The 17,511-nt window shown below is 58.0% G+C and overlaps 4 protein-coding genes across 4 annotated transcripts; 3 read left to right on the top strand and 1 right to left on the bottom strand.

Annotated features, from left to right (window-relative positions):
• Positions 1–2,880: 2,880 nt before the first annotated feature.
• On the top strand, positions 2,881–5,060 carry INS49_010306 (uncharacterized protein; the record flags this gene model as incomplete). Its single annotated transcript, XM_043171032.1, has 6 exons — positions 2,881–3,495; positions 3,552–3,663; positions 3,727–3,995; positions 4,065–4,572; positions 4,658–4,852; positions 4,957–5,060. 6 exons carry the CDS (start codon positions 2,881–2,883, stop codon positions 5,058–5,060), a joined length of 1,803 nt encoding a protein of 600 aa, XP_043025597.1.
• A 392-nt stretch (positions 5,061–5,452) lies between these two features.
• INS49_010307 (uncharacterized protein) lies at positions 5,453–7,055 on the bottom strand (the record flags this gene model as incomplete). Its single annotated transcript, XM_043171033.1, has 2 exons — positions 5,453–6,594; positions 6,701–7,055. 2 exons carry the CDS (start codon positions 7,053–7,055, stop codon positions 5,453–5,455), a joined length of 1,497 nt encoding a protein of 498 aa, XP_043025598.1.
• Positions 7,056–12,349: 5,294 nt separating this feature from the next.
• INS49_010308 (uncharacterized protein) lies at positions 12,350–14,200 on the top strand (the record flags this gene model as incomplete). The annotated part of the gene is made up of 1 exon (XM_043171034.1): positions 12,350–14,200. The coding sequence occupies one exon, from the start codon at positions 12,350–12,352 to the stop codon at positions 14,198–14,200; it is 1,851 nt and encodes a 616-aa protein (XP_043025599.1).
• A 1,078-nt stretch (positions 14,201–15,278) lies between these two features.
• Positions 15,279–16,500, top strand: INS49_010309 (uncharacterized protein; the record flags this gene model as incomplete). Its single annotated transcript, XM_043171035.1, has 4 exons — positions 15,279–15,389; positions 15,481–15,529; positions 15,625–16,384; positions 16,446–16,500. 4 exons carry the CDS (start codon positions 15,279–15,281, stop codon positions 16,498–16,500), a joined length of 975 nt encoding a protein of 324 aa, XP_043025600.1.
• Between the last annotated feature and the right edge of the window lie 1,011 nt (positions 16,501–17,511).

Here is a 17,511-nt window from a genome sequence, read left to right on the forward strand (position 1 = left end):
CACAGATCGCCGCGCGAGGGTGCAGTTGACTTCCAAGGTTGTTAGCTTCCTTGGTTTGTTGTTGGTTTGATGGTCCAAGCCCCGAGGCTGGCTGGCTGGACTTGGGCCTCGTTTTAGCACCCAGCTCCAAAGTGCCGGGATGGGCGCCGCTGGCCGTGCGGTTACCGTCCCACGGGACTCAACGTCGTACTAAATGTAAAAGTTCTGAACGGAACGTCGACTGGTCCGTCTTCTGGAACGCCTCAGAACGTCTGAACGCACGGAAAAGGGGTGCACCTCTCAGCATTTCAGTCTCTCTCCCTATCCATCCCTCTTGCTGTCCTCCCCGTCAAGTACCCAGCGGCCAGACTCAGCCAAATGCCATAAGGTCGTTCCTACTGACTCGAGCTGCTGCTTCTCATCCGTTGACAAAAGACAGGAAGGGAGAAAAATGTGCCAGGCCACCATCGGGGTCGGGTCCGGTCTTCAATGCGAAAGGACGCCAAACACCAAAAGTACATCTATTTTAGGCACAGTAGTCGGCATAGTCGCACGTGCGGACTCGCTCCTAAAGTGCTATTATTGTGCCGCCCTTGAGGGAGGACAGAGACGTTTTCTTCCGCGTGTTTGTGGGGCCGCACCTGCTTGGGCTTTGCCTGTTCTGCCTCGTGCCAGTCGACAGTTCGCGTATGACCCCTTCGAAAGGTTTTCGCCTCCGAGGCCTTCTAGACCTCAGGGTCCATGGCTGCATGGATGGATATCGGCATCTAATAAGGCTACCACCCTGCCACCGTAGCAATTGGGTGGGATGCGGCAGCGCGGGCAGCACGCCCAGTGGGCACGACTCAGGCCCGGTGCTGCCCCTAATGAAGCTGCCCCGGATCGCCTATCGAAAATCCATCAAGCCATCGCAGATCATCCCGCCCTCCCGCCTACCAGGCCTACCAGCCCGCCGCCACAATATCACCTCTTGGCGGCAAGTCTTGCCTGGCTCCCTTGTGCTGGGCCGGCCAGGCTGGACTGTGCTCTCTGCTCTGCTCTGCTCTGCTCTGCTCTGCTCTGCTCTGCTCTGCTCTGCTCTGCTCTGCTCTGCTCTGCTCTGGCTTCTGCGCTGTGGCCTTGAGGCACAGTCGGCACGGCTAGCCCTGGTCTTGGGGTCCCATCAGCGACACCTCAGACCTCAGAAAAGCTCAGTCCCTTCCACGGCATCGTCCCGAACTCATGCGCAATCCAGCCATCGCAACGTAATTAAGCTGCGCCCACAGTGGCGGTCCCCACCCGCCGCTTCTCTGTCGATTGCAAGCTCGCCTGTCTGGGATACCCCATCAGAACCCAGGGGCTGAGAGGCTGATCGGCACTCCATCTTCCCTCCGTTTCCTGCCTGCCACCGTTTTCCCTCCTGTCACGGCTGCAGCACCACGGCAGTTGCTTCCAAGGGCCACACAGGAGGATGATCCGTCAACCGTCCTGTTGAAGTTGTGAGCAGCAACCCCAATGGGCAAGTGCCCAGGAGAGCCCAGCATAGATCATCCCATTACTGTAGATCTTACCTCATTGTGGGTGGCCCAGCAGGCATGGCTGGCACGGCTGAACCTTTCTTTTGGGCATGCGGTTCCTGGCTACCGAACAACAGACATCAATCGACGGCACCCTCCTGACACTCTCAACCGTTGCATCGGAGCTTCTCTGTCACACAAGACACAAGGGTCGATGAGCACAAGGCTGCCGAGCGTCTTGGTTGGCCTGAGGGACCGCACGTGTTGCACAAAACCCGAGCTGCCAATTCCGCTTCTCTGTTTCTCGAGATGGGACAAGTCGCTAGCGTTCACGACGCAATGCTTCGCTGTTTCGACATGCTCTCGTCCTTCCGGCGAGGCCGTGCAGGCGGGGGAACCAGAGGTGCCACAAGGCTTCAGGCTTCAGAATTTTGAGTCAGTCCTGACAGCTTGACAGTTCGTTTAGCGGACGAACGCCCTGACGATCCTGCAAGCCATTGCTTCCTGCCAACCATGGTGATTGCAGGCAGCCATCCTCAGGTTGGGGAGGGCCCACCACACCTCGGCATCATGCATCGTCCGTCCACATCCGCCCTGCTGGACCTCGTCCCACGAACATCGAAATACAGCGACGAGACGATCGCGTTCATTTGAATGACTTTGGTGAGCATGACACTAGTGCTCCGCCTCTTCTCTGTGGCGTCTTGTCAACTGGTTCTCGGGCCGGTCCTCATTTGAGTGCTGTGTGTGCTCTATCCGGCCGTCACTAACAACAAGTTGGCTGCCGCCGTATTACTTCAGCTGACGTTCATTCCAACAGCTTCCTCCTCCGTCGCCGTATGAACTGCACGGTGAACAGTTGAGATGCACATGGCGGGCTCGGACTCGTCACCTCGCGCCTTCGGGACCGAGCTGGCGCAGATCACACAGCATCCTGAATGAAATAGGGTCCACCTGCCTCGAACAGCTACTTGTCAAACCCAGTACCGCCATCGAGTAATAGAGTAAAGCACTGTCTGGTCTCCCAGACATGCGGCTACCAATCTGGACTGCAGCACGCTACAGCTTGCTGCAGCCTGCCAATGCGGTAAGCTTCTGCGCGAGTGCGTACGGAATGGTGTCCCACGTGATGCCTCTTACAATATTCGGTCTGGCAGAGCCGCATCTTACACCAGTCCTGGCGAATCAGAAAAGGCGGCACCATGCCGTATAAGTGCGCAACAGTACGACTTACCGTTCAACCTGCGCAGTGACTGCTCACCCGTGCCACACAATCAACTCTGACAGGCATCTTGTTTTGATCTATCCAATACTTCTGATCAACTCAGGAGTCATCTTGCCGCTGTCTGCGCCCTGACAGCCATCCCGGGTGTTGGTCAAGTGACTACTGCCTAATCATCTCACAATGAAGCCCGTTTCGCCGAACGCTGAAGGCCAAGTCATACCTGGTGATATCCAGAGTTTCATTGAGCAGTTGCAGAGTGACGACGATGACCTTTTTCGTCAGTTCTTTGACTTCCCGAGCGATGAGACACCCGCCTACATACAACCATCCGTAGACGGCCGCGACGACACGTCGACCTACCTTGGCTCCGAGGGCCATGCACCACCATTGACGTTCGGACAAACTCTTTCGCCCTTGAGCCGCAGCAGGGCCTCGCCGTCCTCCCCTGGCCGGCTAGAAGATGCTGACCCCCAGGCTGTGTCCAGCACATCATGGTCTGGGGGAGGCTTTGACGATCTGGACTCCGCCGACTGCTTGCGTCATGTCGGGGGCGGCCCAGAAATCCATATTCAGGAGCCAATGCCACCGTCGCCGAAACGTCTAGAGGAGGATGACATATCTATCCATCTGTCGCCTAGGAGTTCAGGTCATCCCGCCTCCCCCTTGAGCCCGCCAGCCCAGGCAATGCCCATGAAACGGGGGAGAAGCAACCCGCTGCCCGGGGAGAAACGCGTCAAGGTGTCCAACATGCGCAAGATTAAGGCGTGCATGCGCTGTCACATCCGGAAACGAGAAGTAAGACAGCAGCACTGTAATCTCTCCCGGCTGGGCACTTGCTGACATGGTCGTAGTGTGACGAGGGCAGTTCTTGTAAACATTGCAGGAAGGCATTTCCAAAACACCCAGAGGTGTGTGTTCGGGAGAAATTGCTGGATGTGCGGTTTCCTGATGATGGTCAAGCTAGTGAGTTGAGGCCCGCCTCATCCTCTATATTCGGTGATCACTGCTGCTAAAAATGTGTTCCAGCCGACATTTGGACCCGCGAGTCAACATGCATTTCGCTATTGCAGCAGAACTGGCAGTTGAGTGGGACTCCATACCGAGTTGTCGTAAAAATGAAGCAGTCGAACGATTCGCCCGGGTTGGCTCTGACGCTTCAGCCGTACGTTGTCAACGCGATGCCCTTCACATCGGCTACAGGCTACTACTCTTCGCAAGCGTACAATGAACCCAACAGTGCTCCGACGCCCACGTTTAGCAGCTGGCCGGTGATGCAACTGGCACCAAACCTGGTGGTACGGGCCTGTCTTGCCTCTGGGCAAGAGCACTTATCTCGCAATTTACTTCTTTGGGCAGAGAGACAGTTATTGAGAGAACTGTACGACAAGAAGACACCAGACTTTGAGGCCGCTATACTCTCCTTTCTCCTGGTATACAGGGATAGCCCTCTGGGCTTGAACGGGGCGGCTTCCAGCTCTGGGAAGAAAAAGTGGCCTGTTTGCATTGACCCGAAGACTCTCGTTCGCAAGGTCTGCGAGATGCGATGCTGGTACCTGATCTGGCAGACTTCGAAGCTGTACACATTTGCGCATGGAGGAGCGCCTGCCGCAGGTGGACACAACAACTTCCAATCACAACTGCCACCGACGGTGATTTGGGAGCTCAGAAAGATAGCCACTGATGCGCTCATCGCCTGCGAGAAGGAGATCCTGCTGGAGCTGGACGAGCTGTCCCTTGACGGCGCTCGACTCATCGAGCTGCCTCTGTGGGCTTGTATCTGGCAGCTGATACTCATCTACCGGCAAATGGTCTCGGGATACTCAAATCTCGCCCGCAGTCAACCGGTGAGCTCAGTAGGGGGCGGGGGCACCGGTGAGTGACAGCCACGTTCACGCTTCATGCTCCGGGGCTTTTGGCAGAGGATACTTCTCACGGAGACTTACTGACCGATTCTTAGGGCTCAATGAGGTATCTGCGTTGGCGGTCGTGGAGCATCTCTACCGGCTGTTGGTCATCAAATACAGCGCCTACTTCGGCTCCGCGTCGCCTATCTTCCCCAAAAAAGGCCAGCCACCAACGACTGAGCTGCTAGAAGGTGATGAGCGTCTTCGACGTGAGTGGGACAATGTCCTGCTGCGCCGGAAAGAGTTTTGTGAGCATCCAAATCCCACGTGCCCTGGGGACGTCCTACCGCCGTCCAGATCATCGCGCCATCCACGTGTGAGTGGACAACCATAACTGATCTTTTCTCCTTAGATCGAACGATTGCAGACGGTGTGGCGCCAGATGTGTCCTTGAGGACCCTCGTCGTCGATGTTGAAAATGCGCTTGAGCAACGGCTGCGAAGAAGGCCAAAATGATAGGATTGTCAGCTTCGGTGGTGTGCCAGCTTGTCGTGTGCTCCGAAAATTGGTTGCTCTCATCAACATGTGCTCTTCCCCAGCGGACTTCCTGGTACAACTACGAGGGATCACTAATGGCAGACTCGCCTTGATCTGCCCAACTGGCCACCGTACTCAGATCCTGGGAGTCGGGCTATTCATACGGACGGGAAGACGGGAACAGGCGTGCAGGTGAACGAGGAAGGCTTCTTGATTACACTTGAGACATCAACGCCATCTTCCCACAATGCAAAGCATACGCGGCCAGTCTATCATATCCTCTCGCATGCGCACGCCACCGATTCGAACCAGGAATCAAACGCCAACCGAATCAACCCGAGCTTTGCGTCTCCATCCCTCCGTCGCGGACATCAAGGCCAAATTCCATAGTACATGCTCACTGCCCTGTCCGAGTCGCCAAACAGCTTCGAATACCGGTCCTGCCACATCATCACCCCGGGCTTCCCAGGATCCGTGCTCGGCACCTCCATGAACCCCCCATACTCGGCGCCGACGCCGTTGCTCCCGCCGCCGAACGTGTTGCCCCTCCGCAGGGCCAGATTCCACGCGAAGCTGCTCTCGACGATGCCCAGCACGAAACCGGCGCGCAGCATGATCTCGTAGTCGACCAGCGACCTCTGGTCCCAGGTCAGGCGGTTGTTGAGCACGGCGACCTCGCCCGGCGCCAGGACGTCCCGCTTGGTGACGACGGTGACGCCCAGCTCGGCGGCCTTGGCCGTGAAGCGTCGCACGTCCCCGTCCTCGGTGTGCAGGCCCGTCGCAAGGTACACGACCCTCCCGGGGACCTCGGAGGACGCGAGGTAGTCGAGGAAGTACGTGGCCTGGGCGTCGTAGCCGGGGAAGCGGCCATCATAGGCCGGCGGTGGTTCACCCTCGCGGGCGGGCGGGGGCGCCGTGTCCTTCTCCGTGCGCAAATGGGCGCCCACGAAGCGCGGGTTCTTGTCCTGCGCAGGGTTGTGGGCGATGCCCCGGCGCGGGTCGAGCTGCAGGCTGAAGCGGCGGACGAGCTCCCACAGCCCGGAGGCGGCCAGCAGCCTGACGTCGTCGCGCACGCGCAGCAGGCGGCCGAAGTCGCGGCGGAAGGCCTCACCGTCATAGTGGGCGGGCCAGGCGAAGACGGTCTGCTGCAGGTCGACGCGCACGGGGTAGTGGCGCTTTTCGAGGGGGAGCTCGCGCTCGTAGAATTCGGCGAAACGGCGGGTTATGTTCTGGGGCTCCGCGATGATTGAGGTGTACGTCCCGTTGAGAACGGCCACATCGTCCGTCAGCATGCCCATGCCCACCGGCAGCGGCTTGAGCAGGCTCGGCTTGTCGTAGAGGTCGTCCAGGGACCGGTAGACCCGCATCTGCGGGCAGTGGGACTGCAGGGAGGTGAGCAGGTGCTCGGACGAGAACATGTAGTCGAGGGGCTGGCCCTTGGCCTGCTGCTCGCCGTTGAGGTTGGAGATATCGGCCTGGGAGCGGCGGGTGATCCGGGGGAGGACGAGCTGCGCTGGGGACGGCGGGCTGTTAGTGACGACGACGGCAACAGTGACAGGCACAGATTACATATAGCTAGCTGGCCGAGAGACAACCAACAGGCCAACGTATGGACTAACCTCCTATCTCAATCGCAAACCGTATGCAGTGCAAGAGCCCATTCTTGACCTCGCCCACGCCCCCGGGCATGGGCGAGCACGTCAAGATGAGGGCCTTGTCTTCCGGATGCCATTCCCTGCCGGCGCAGACCCGCGCCAGCTCCGTGCCGTCGAACCTGCCGTCGACCTCGTTCTCGAGCAGGTCCGAGACGAAGAGCTTCTTCTCGTCCTTGAAGCTGCGCAGGACCTCGGCGTACCGGTCGCGGACCTGGTTCTCCTCGAGGTCCGAGAGGAAGTAGAATAGCAGCAGCGCCGGGGCCAGGTATTTGATGATGCGGACGAGCCGAGGCGCGTCCAGCAGCTTTGGTCTGATCATTGTTCGGCTGACAGGGGTCTTCAAGCAACAGCTGATGCTTATACTGAGAAGATTGTCTACAGAGAGGAGGGATTTGCTGGATGGACGGTGCTCATTGTGACTTGCCACATCGTCAAAGACCACCGTCCTCGGCTCCCTAGCTTACACGGAAAGGGTTCAGCAGATGGGCGAGCATTGTCTCAGAGGGGCGCGCGGACGAGAGCTCTTCCCCCTTTTGGGAAGTCGTGGCTTCAGCTGGATCGGGGATCAGATCGCCGCCTTTCCACATATTGCGCGGCCCTCATTTTACCTCCCTCCCTCTAGATAACAGACGTCAGAACAACCACCGGGAGAAGAAGAAGCTTCACGGGGCGGGTGCGTGCGCAAAGGTGGGACTGGGGCAGGATTAAGCTCCCGGCGCCGACACCTTGGAGAGTTCAGCCCGGGCTTCTGGGGCGAGGCCTCGATGGGGGATGGGCAGAGAGTTTGTGTCGTGCAGCAGTCGTGTGTGTGTGTGTGTGTGTGTGTGTGTGCCATCGGGATCTGAGCGCACGCTGGCTGGCATTTACCATCCTGTACCACCCTGCCCTCCGCGGTCGGCACATGCTGGGTCTTCAGTGATGAGCTCCTGTGATTGAATGTCTCCTCCTACAACTCATCCTGTGTCCCAGGTACGCTTGAAATTGCCAGAGTTCATGCAGACATCGCATGTGGCCAAACATGTGGCCCGCGGGCTGCTGCTGAGGAGACCAAGACCCAGCTTGACCTGGCCGCCCATTTCCCACCTGCCCCTGCGCAAGTCTGTGCGACACTAACCTTGTGCAGCAGCTTGCAGCACGGCGCCCTTTTCTGGTCGTATTTCCTTTGAACGGAGAAGTCGAGCGGGGCTGAGTTCATCTCGTCTTGCTCGCAGCGCTTCTCTCGGCCGAGCCGGGAGGAAGACGGCGACAAAGAAGCCCGGAGTGCAGTCGATTTCGGTGTCCAGACTGCAGCTCGGATTACTCACCCGGCGGCAAAAGCCAACGCCAAGCTCCATGTGACATTCGCACTACCGGCGGTCATCGATGGCGGCAGAGAAGCCGCCGCCATCGCCACAGTAGGAGACCTCTTTGCTGACAGACAGCCAACAGGCGCAGGCGCAGGCCCACGGGATGATTGATGGACGGGTGCACGGGTGGGACCATCCGCTGATCGCATAGCTGCTCGACTCCCCATGTGCCGAAGGACCCTGGACGGGCGGGCGCCGCCAACGCAGATTGGTAGGCTGTCCTTGACGCTTGACAAGGTCCTCAAACTCAATCTCGACCTTCGCGGTCGGGTCGGGGTCTCTCTCTCTACCACTGAATCCCCTCTCCTATAGACAAGGAAGTAACACACATAGTCACCTATTACTGCCGTGGTCGTTCAATGGTACGCGGGGCGGGCGAGGTTCGTGCCGCGGTCGTTCTCTTCGCATTACGCGCCCCGGGGAATTTGGTTTCAGGATTTATAGAAACAATATTTGTTTCGTGCTACTAACCGAGTAAAGGCCCAGATATCAATATCAGAGGCGGTGTATAAGCAGACTACCGACTACAAACCTCACCCGGATCGCCTGGACCTGGGCCTCATCTCGCATGCGTCCTGTGATGGGCGGCCGGGGTGGCGGGTTGGGATACTTCAGACGACAGCTTGTGGGTACACCAGGATGCACGTCGTGAAGGGTGAAGGGGGGGCCGGCCCTAGAATGATGCAGCTGCGTGTGGGTGGGTGGATAGCCTAAGGATAGGACCTGGTTGGACATCAGAGATCTTTGACAGCGACAGGCTTGCATCCACCGCGTGTCTGTTCTCGATCTCGATGGCTGGATTTGACTTCCGGGAAGAGAGCATGGCACAGTTCCTCATAGGTGCGGAGTATTGTTGGCATGACATGTCCACTGCAGAGTCTTGAAATGCTCGTCCTGTGGTGTGCTGTTTGTGATGTCAAGTCCCATCTGGCATGTCCCTTTGCGTTGGAACCTGTGCAATCAGGCGCAGTGCTCGGCTCTCGGGTAGTGCAAGTGCTGCAATACGTGACATGGCAGCCTGCATTGCATGTCATGTGCGCATGCTCCTGCGGGAACACCGTTTTCTGCTCGTGTGGACTTGCTGTCTGGCAGTGAGCGTGAGAGTGTTAGTGTGAGTATAGGCGCAGAGAGCGATACCATGGTTGAGGTTGAAGGGGGGGGGTTGGTGTGATATCTCATGCAGCTGGCCGGCGCATCCTGCCTCACGGGAGGGGTGCGGTGGCGGGCAGCACACGAGGAGAGGCACATGAGGAGCCCATGGCCCAATCGAGCAGCTGGCTTAGCCCGTGAGACCAGAGTCCTGGAACACCGAGTTGGGAGCGGAGGCGTCACGGACGGGGACTACCATTCCCCAGGAACATGTCCGTTCTCCTGACTCCATCGTGGGCGAAGGATCTCCTGTTCCAAGGCTGAATGATGATGCTATTTGTATTTTAAGAAGTCCGCGCCGTCGCGTGTTGATACAAGATTAGCACGCTTGTTGGTACGCCAGACTAGACTAAACTAATTAAATGGTCCAACACAGCCGAGCTGGCCGGATTGAGGATTACGATGGGGACGATGGAGACCGCTGGAGGATCGAGATAGAAGAGGGTCGGCCTCATGGCAAAAGCGGGCCTAACGGACATGGGGGGAAATGGGAAAAGTGGGCGCGTTGTGGCCAGAGCTACGAACGACGACTGCGAGTAGTGCTTTGCCACCCACGTCGGGGCGCGTTTTTACGCGTCTCTCTCGCGTCTCAACCAGCTCACTGCCGCACTCTCTGATTGGACGGCGCCTCGGGGGCTGCGCGTGCCTGACCAGCGGCCGTTTTTCGCTTTTCCATTCCGCTCGTGAACTTGCAGGAGACCTGCGTTTGCCATGGGTTTCTACATCTACACCTTTTGGATTCAAACAGCTGGCTGGGTCGTTGGCTCGTTGGCTGCCTCGTTCATTCGTTCGTCGCTCGTTTGTTGTTGTCGATGCTGTGCTGCTGCTTGTAAACGGTAAACTCCGTCTGCAGGTCCGGGTCCTGGTTCCAGGCCAGATCCACCCCCAACAGCATCTTTCTCAGTTTCGCATTGCTCGGTTGCTAAAAGAGCATCTGCCAGAGTGACCCTGGGACCCCTGGGGATCAATCCTGCCCCATTCTGCCAGCCTCCCCTCCTCATCCTCCCAGCTCCCGCCCGGGCGCCCAGCTTCCAGCTCCCAGCCTGCAAAGGCCCCACGTCTTGCCGTCCGAAACAAACCATCGCGAGTGCACGGCCTCAGCCGCCCCCGGGCGCACAGGACAAGGCACTCAGATCTCTGAACCATACAAGAGTACAAGACCACCGAGACTTTCTGTCTCACCCTCGCTAGCCAAGTCAAGTCAAGTCCAAGTCCCAAGTCGGGCTCCAATCCTCGCTCCTCTTGTCTGTATTCCCGTACTTTGGGGGACCCTCACCTAACAACCTCCACCTGCCTGCCACCCCCCCCCCAAGGCCCCCCTTCCAATTCACCAATCCACCAATCCACCTTCACATCCACCCATCATCAATCCAGGCCTGATCCCTCGACGTCCGCGTCCCGTCATCCACCCGCTGCCAGGTTTGCACAGCACGGTGCACCTAGGGGCAACTGCGCCTGCATTCTAGGCCGCGCTGCAACTGCACTTCTGCCGCCGTCTGTTCGCCTCACCCTCGCCTCGACTCGCCTCAACCTCGGATCACCTCAGAATCCAATCTTGCCTTGCGCCTGCCTGCCTGCTGTTGATCTGGTCTTTATTTGGCGTCGATCGGACTGTTTTTTTTCTTACCTTCTGCAAGACATCCACAGCGTTTGCACGGATCAGGGCATCGGCCACCGGCGCACCTCGCTGTACCCGCACCCCGTCGACAACTGACAAGCAGCAGCCCAGCTCCAGCCCGCGACACCTAACTGGTCTTTGTCTCTCTCTCTCTCTGTCTGTCTGTCCGCCCGGCTCTCATCCACGACTGCTATTACTGCCAGGGGTGTTGTTAACACCGCCGCGCCCCTCAAACCTACCCGACAAGCATCGCATCGCATCGCATTGCATCGCATTGCATCGCAGCGCACCGCCATCCTTTAATACCTTAGACGCGTCTGCCAGGATCATTCTATACTGCATCGAGCTATACTGCCTGCTCAGTGGCCCTCGCCTCCAGCTGCCTCCAGCTAGCTCTTCCGAGCGCGCAATCGGGCTCTCAAGACCGTCTTGCCGGAGACTTGGTCCACGACAGCCTGCAGGCAGAAGGAACTGGACGGTGCCCAGTCGCTTATTGAAAGGCCGGCTCACACATATCGAGATCTTGTCCACCTGCGCAGTCCAGAGCTTGACCTCAGGGTTGGCGCACGTCTGTGCAGTCTGCAGCGTTAATCCGCTGAAAAGAAGACCTCACCCTCTCATCACTGGTCCCCGTGCCCCATCACGCCGTCCGGGGTCGCATGCAGACCAAAGACCAGGGTTGAAAAAGGTACGTGGGTACGAAATAGATGTGATCGCTGCACGCCTCCACTGCCTTTAGCATCCTCCCGCATCCGCTCCACGCGCCGCGGTGCCTCCATCCTCCTTCGGACCCGCTGTCTCCCACCCCCCATACCACCATACCACCGTCCCCCGTCCTCTCGCTTGTCAACCAGGGAACCCAGAACGTGCGTGCTGTTCCTACATATTCATACATCCCGCTCATCGACCATCCCGTGTTCCCACCATCACCCACCACCCAATCTACATTCTTCCTTTTTCGCTAGGTATCTGTCGGATTTCACTCAACGGCGACGGGTCGTTCATCAACTCTCCCCGCTCGTCAGTCTGTGACGGCTCACCTACCTGCTTCACGATCTTGACGACTCGATTTCCTTATATTTCCTTTGCTCTTCATCACGACTGATGTTTCTTTCATGATATTTTCTTGGGCGTCGTTTCTGGACACAATCTAATCAGACGAGCTAGTCTTTTCCGCCTCTGGGACACAAACCAAAAAAGCCCGTGGCGTCTTACAGAAACGGGATACAACGGACCAGCCACCGGATTTTGGAGGTTCAACGAGACTCGATACGGGCTTCCCTTTATTAGTACCACATATCTGGTGGGACTCTTTACTTGGCGGGGCCATTAACATCTCCTCGAGGACCAAGCATCACATCTCATTCGCGCGCAGGCTATTGGAAGCACTTTTGAGAACATTCCTCCCTTTGACCTTGACTCGGGTACACGCTTTGACGAGTTCATGACCCGCCCCGCCGTCTGGATTGGACTGTAAACTGAGACATGATGAGTGGAAACATGGAGTCAGGGGGAATACTCCTCCGCCATGGGCGATTCGGCCCGCAGAAGACCCCGGAACCATCCACAGAGGCCGAGAACCAGGCACCTTCTACACCGAGACCACGCCTCAGGTTAAAGCGGCGCAATGATCCTCAACACCTCGCCGCGCCAACACAACAGTTCCTCGCATCAGTTGCTGCTGCCGACGTGCCAATACCGAGCGTCGAGGAACCTGCAATCGCCACTTACGGATCCGATGTCATGCCTTCCTGGAGTGACCTGCATTACCCGGAGGAGGGCCAAGATATCGAGGACGGTCTCCATATTCAATATGGACATAACCAATCACTCTCGTCACCAAAGACTCCTGCGCCAGGAGCCCCTCCCTCCCTGACGCCCTCGAGATATCCGAACTGGGCAATCGATTGGATGAGCAGCTCTGAGTCGAGTCCAGAGCCCGAGTCTCGACCGTCCACCGCGCGGTCACGGACGAGCACGTCGTCTTTCAGTCAGTTGTCATCGTGCTTCTCAGACGATGACATACATTTCAGCCCGGAGATTGGAGACTCGGAGAGGTTCATGTGTGTCGACTCAGAGGCTAGCCAGACAGAAGGTGTACAGCCCCTAAGCAGTTCGAGGATAGCGAGGAAGGCCCCATGGACGCCAGCAATGAGCCGGCACCTTTGGGCGACATACAACTTGTATCTCTCGGACCCACGCGTAACACCCTTTCAGATCGGCAAGAGCGGCATCCCACCAGAAGGCGTGTCCAAGAGGGTGGCTCGCCAGGCCATCCGGAGTTGGAAGGGCTCAAAGACGGTGGCCAAGGCCATGGGCGCATCGGAAGCAAGGAGCGGTAGCTCGACCCCAACGGCGCCGGAGTCGTCCGGCGTGTTCATGCAGTGGCCACACACGGCTGCGGCCACCCGAGCGCATCTGAGGGCTCTATGCAAGCAGAAGGCCCGTGGTCCTGATGGAGGCAAGATGCGATTCTCTTATTTCTCCCGCAGCCCTACACCCTTGACCGACGCCACTGTCCGCTGGGCCCGGCGATCGACACCCACCTCCGCGACAGCACCTTTCGAGACGCAGGAGATGGCAAAGTCTTTGGCAATGAGCACCTCCGAGACCATGACACCTAAAGGGCCGCTTGCGCAGCTGACCACCGCGCCGGACTCACCGGCCCCGACGATCCCACCCAACCTGGACCACGTGCCACAGCCGGATGTCAACCTGGAGCCTTCAATGGTAGAGCGTCGGCGTCTGGGCTCACCGGTGAACGCCAAGAGCTACGGGCCAAGCTCTTCGACCTCATTGCTGGATGTGTTTGGGCTTCCTGCCGACGTTGGCCAGCGTCAGACCCACACCGTCGGACCCCGAAGGACGTTGCAGTCACCGGTCAGGCTCAGTCGGTCGTCAACACAAAAGAGGAAGACACGGCAGGCTCATGAGTCCCGCAAGCGGCCCAGTCTTTCGCTGGACACCTGGCTCGACCCTCGAATCCTCGCTGGCGACTCGAGCAAGGCCGAGGATGCCTTCTTCGCCTCTCGGCCACGGGCACCACTGTCTTTTGACTCGGCCCAGCCAACAGCCCGACCGGCCGTGGCTCCTATCGCTACGCCCCCGCGGTTGGGCTCCCCCTTCTCGGCCTCCAGCTCGATGAGCTTCAGCGTCCCCAACAGGTTCAGCCAGCCGTCGGACCTCGACCCTGCCATGTTCGCGCGGCGCTTCTCGACGGTGCATCAGCCTCGCGGGACGCATCCAACAGAGCCAGCCAGCATCAACCTGGCCTCGCGGCTCGCGTACCTTGACCAGCGCCTGAAGGACTTCAACACTCCCACTCATCGGCAGTCTGAGTCACCCTTCTGATTCGCTGGGCATTTCACTGCTTTTCACATTATACTTTTCATTCCGCTCTTCTTTGATGATATCATGATTTGACGCAGCCACGGAATCATCCTTCGTACGGCGAATCGGGTCAAATCCACAGGCGAACAAGAGAAACAGGATCCTGCTCACAGCTTGCTCGGCGTTCACGGTCTGCCGTGGTTACAAGTGCACGGATGGCCCTTCTGATGAGGGCGACATATGATATTTCACGACCCCACGATACCATAGTGGAAGTACTGTCGACAATACGGCCTACAGCCCGACTCTCATTCTTGACGATTTTCACTTGTTCTGGTCTCTTTTTTTCTGTTTGTTTGACGGTTTTACGGGGTGTTCCGAGTTTGTGCTACGGATTGTACCGAGATGGAAGCATGCGTGAAATGAATCTCACTTCCGGGAAACGGGCGGTAGAAATGGAGTTTGGATTCGAGTGGATGGAAAATCCCACTTATATATACGGATGTCTATATATTCTGATGAGCCTGTGAGGCACAAATAGCTGTCACCAGGATGTACTCATTTTAAAAACGATGGCGACGCTGCTCACAGAGCGGGTTCGTGGATCAAATCAAATGCTTTTTTGGACCAACACTTCTGTGCGGGTGCCCAGACCGCGGCGTGACTGTAGCGAGTGGGAGTCGCGGCAGTAAACTACAATTAAGCATCTGAAGTGCCGCTGTCACCTGCACAGACTCTGCAATGGCAGGCGGGAAAGTCATGGGCATCCTATCCCGCTCGGAAAGATGTCAATCTCACATCTCTCGACCGAGGGTCTGGGTTGCGGGAGCTCCACCCGAGACCGACAGGCTGACAGGGCTGGGGAGAGTTCGAGCAGGAAGTAACTGCCTGCCTGCCGCAGGCAGCAACCGCAACCCGCCCAGGGGCTCGGAAGCTCCGTGACGTGAATCCCACTCACCTCAGCGCGCATCACCCTGCTCGCATGCTGTCTGTCCTCTTCATGCATACCCTTCTTTGCTCCTCCCCTTCGTAGCCTTGCGCCATCTTGCTCTGCCGCGGATTAAATGAGTATATCATGACGACCACAGGAGCGGGCAGGATGCGGCCCCGGCCGCTCTTCCTCGCCCTCGCCATCTGCATGCTGCTGTTCTGCGCCGGCGTCCACGCCTCCATTGGCGACAGGCTGCCCGAGTTCCGCCAATGCGTCGAGGTTCGTGACGACTACTGGTGGAGAGGGGCCATACGTTCTTTCTGCCGAACAAGGCAACCACTGAGGTTACTGAAGCTGACATACACTGCAGGTCTGCAAGCAGGAGAACTGCGACCCGAACAAGCCGCAGACTCCGATCCGTGAGCCATATCCCCAATTGCCCTTTCGACTCTGTTCTTGGCGCGCCCACAGACAAGACAAGCAGGCCGGCTAACCTTGCCAACCTCTCCCACAGCTCTCCTCCACCGCCTCCTCCTCTGGGACTGCCCCCAGGAATGCGACCACGCCTGCCAGCACATAACCACGGCGGCGCGCGTGTCGGCCGGCCAGCCCGTGGTACAGTTCTACGGCAAATGGCCCTTCCTGCGCCTCCTGGGCATGCAGGAGCCGCTGTCGGTGCTCTTCAGCCTGGGCAACCTTTGGGCGCACGCGGACGGGCTGCGCAAGGTGCGGGCGGCCATGCCCAAGTCGTACACGCTGCGGCCCTTCTACGTGGTGCTCGCGCACGTCGGCATCGCCAGCTGGGCGCTCAGCTCCGTGTTCCACACCCGCGACTTCGCCGCCACCGAGCAGCTCGACTACTTCGCGGCCGGCGCCAACGTCCTCTACGGGCTCTACTACACCGTCGTGCACCACTTCCGCCTGGACCGCCGCGCGCCCCGGCGCCGAAGCCTCCTGCGCGCCTGGACCCTGCTCTGCGGGTGCATGTACGCGGGCCACGTCGCCTACCTCAAGCTGTGGCGGTGGGACTACACCTATAACATGGCCGCCAACGTCGCCTGCGGCCTCGTCCAGAACGTTATGTGGTCATGGTATTCGTGGGCCAAGTACGAGCGCACGGGGCGCAGCTGGGCAACGTGGCCTGGATTCGCAGTCGCGTGGATCATGCTCGCCATGAGCCTCGAGCTGTTCGACTTTCCCCCGCTGTGGGGGAGCCTCGATGCCCATAGCCTGTGGCACCTGGGGACTATCGCGCCTACGATCGTGTGGTACAAGTAAGTTTGCTGTGCGTTATTTCTGTTATTGTGTATCTGTGCTGACGCTCGTCTGTCCCAGGTTCTTGATTAAGGACGCCGAGGATGACTTGGCGAGCGAGAGACTGAAGGCATAGATGGTCTGAGGGTTGGTGGGGGAGTGTAGATAGGATTGAGTGTGATACCGCCTTGCGAGTAGGCGGGCTGGAAGACATTAGACAGAGGAAGAGGGATTGTCTGTGTCTGGCAAACAAGCTGAATGAGACATAGAATAAGGCCACACTCGGTTGTATCTCTGTTGGTGGATCAGTTTCCCCTCGTCTATGTGAATCCTCGGTATCTACTCAAGGCCTTGGCCATCTGGAGCTGACTGGCCTCAGATTGACCTCCAGCGGAGCTGTGGCAGGCTCGAGACACCTGAAGTCTTGACCAATGTATTCGGAGGGACTACGAATTCCTCTTGGAGCAGGCGAAGTATATGAGAGAAGCACAGGTCTACGAAGATGATGCCCACCGAGCACGCATATTGAAAAGGAATAAAGCAAATGATCTTACTCACCACTTGCATTAGTAAGTAGCGGCTGAGCTTGAACCCAGGCATTACACGACCGCGATCCCCCTCACCCCCCCCCCCAAGCGAAGAGAAAAGAAGAAGAGATATGGGCTGCGTAGCTACAGATAAAGACCTAACTTAGGTTCCACAGCGACCACGCATCGTCTAAGACTAGATTCTGGGCTAACGACTTTGCCAGAAGCTGTCAACCCTGATTGTTCAGCCAATATTCAAGGGGGGCTCGGGTAAACCAGCTCCAATTGCAAGTGATCTGTCGTACAAAGGACCGTCGTAAATGGCGGCTGAGTAGTGGGTGTGGCAGCGATTCTTACCGTCTGTTGCCTACAACTCAGTACACAGCTTGACACAACCAGAAGCATAGAGCTAGTCACCCGGCCTCTGATGAACCTCAATGTACAGCTAGGGTTGCATTCTGATTATTGGGCATATAGGATACCTCGGTTTCGTAGAGATTGATGGTTGAGACGGAAGAGGCTACTAAGGTGGCAGTCATCCAAATTGTACCAGGTATTCGAGCGCCGGAGCCCGTCACGGCTTCCTGCTACATTCCATTTGAAGTCGACATCCTCATGTC

Source organism: Diaporthe citri, assembly GCF_014595645.1.
Source record: "Diaporthe citri strain NFHF-8-4 chromosome Unknown scaffold_4, whole genome shotgun sequence".
Classification (NCBI taxonomy): Eukaryota; Fungi; Ascomycota; class Sordariomycetes; order Diaporthales; family Diaporthaceae; genus Diaporthe; species Diaporthe citri.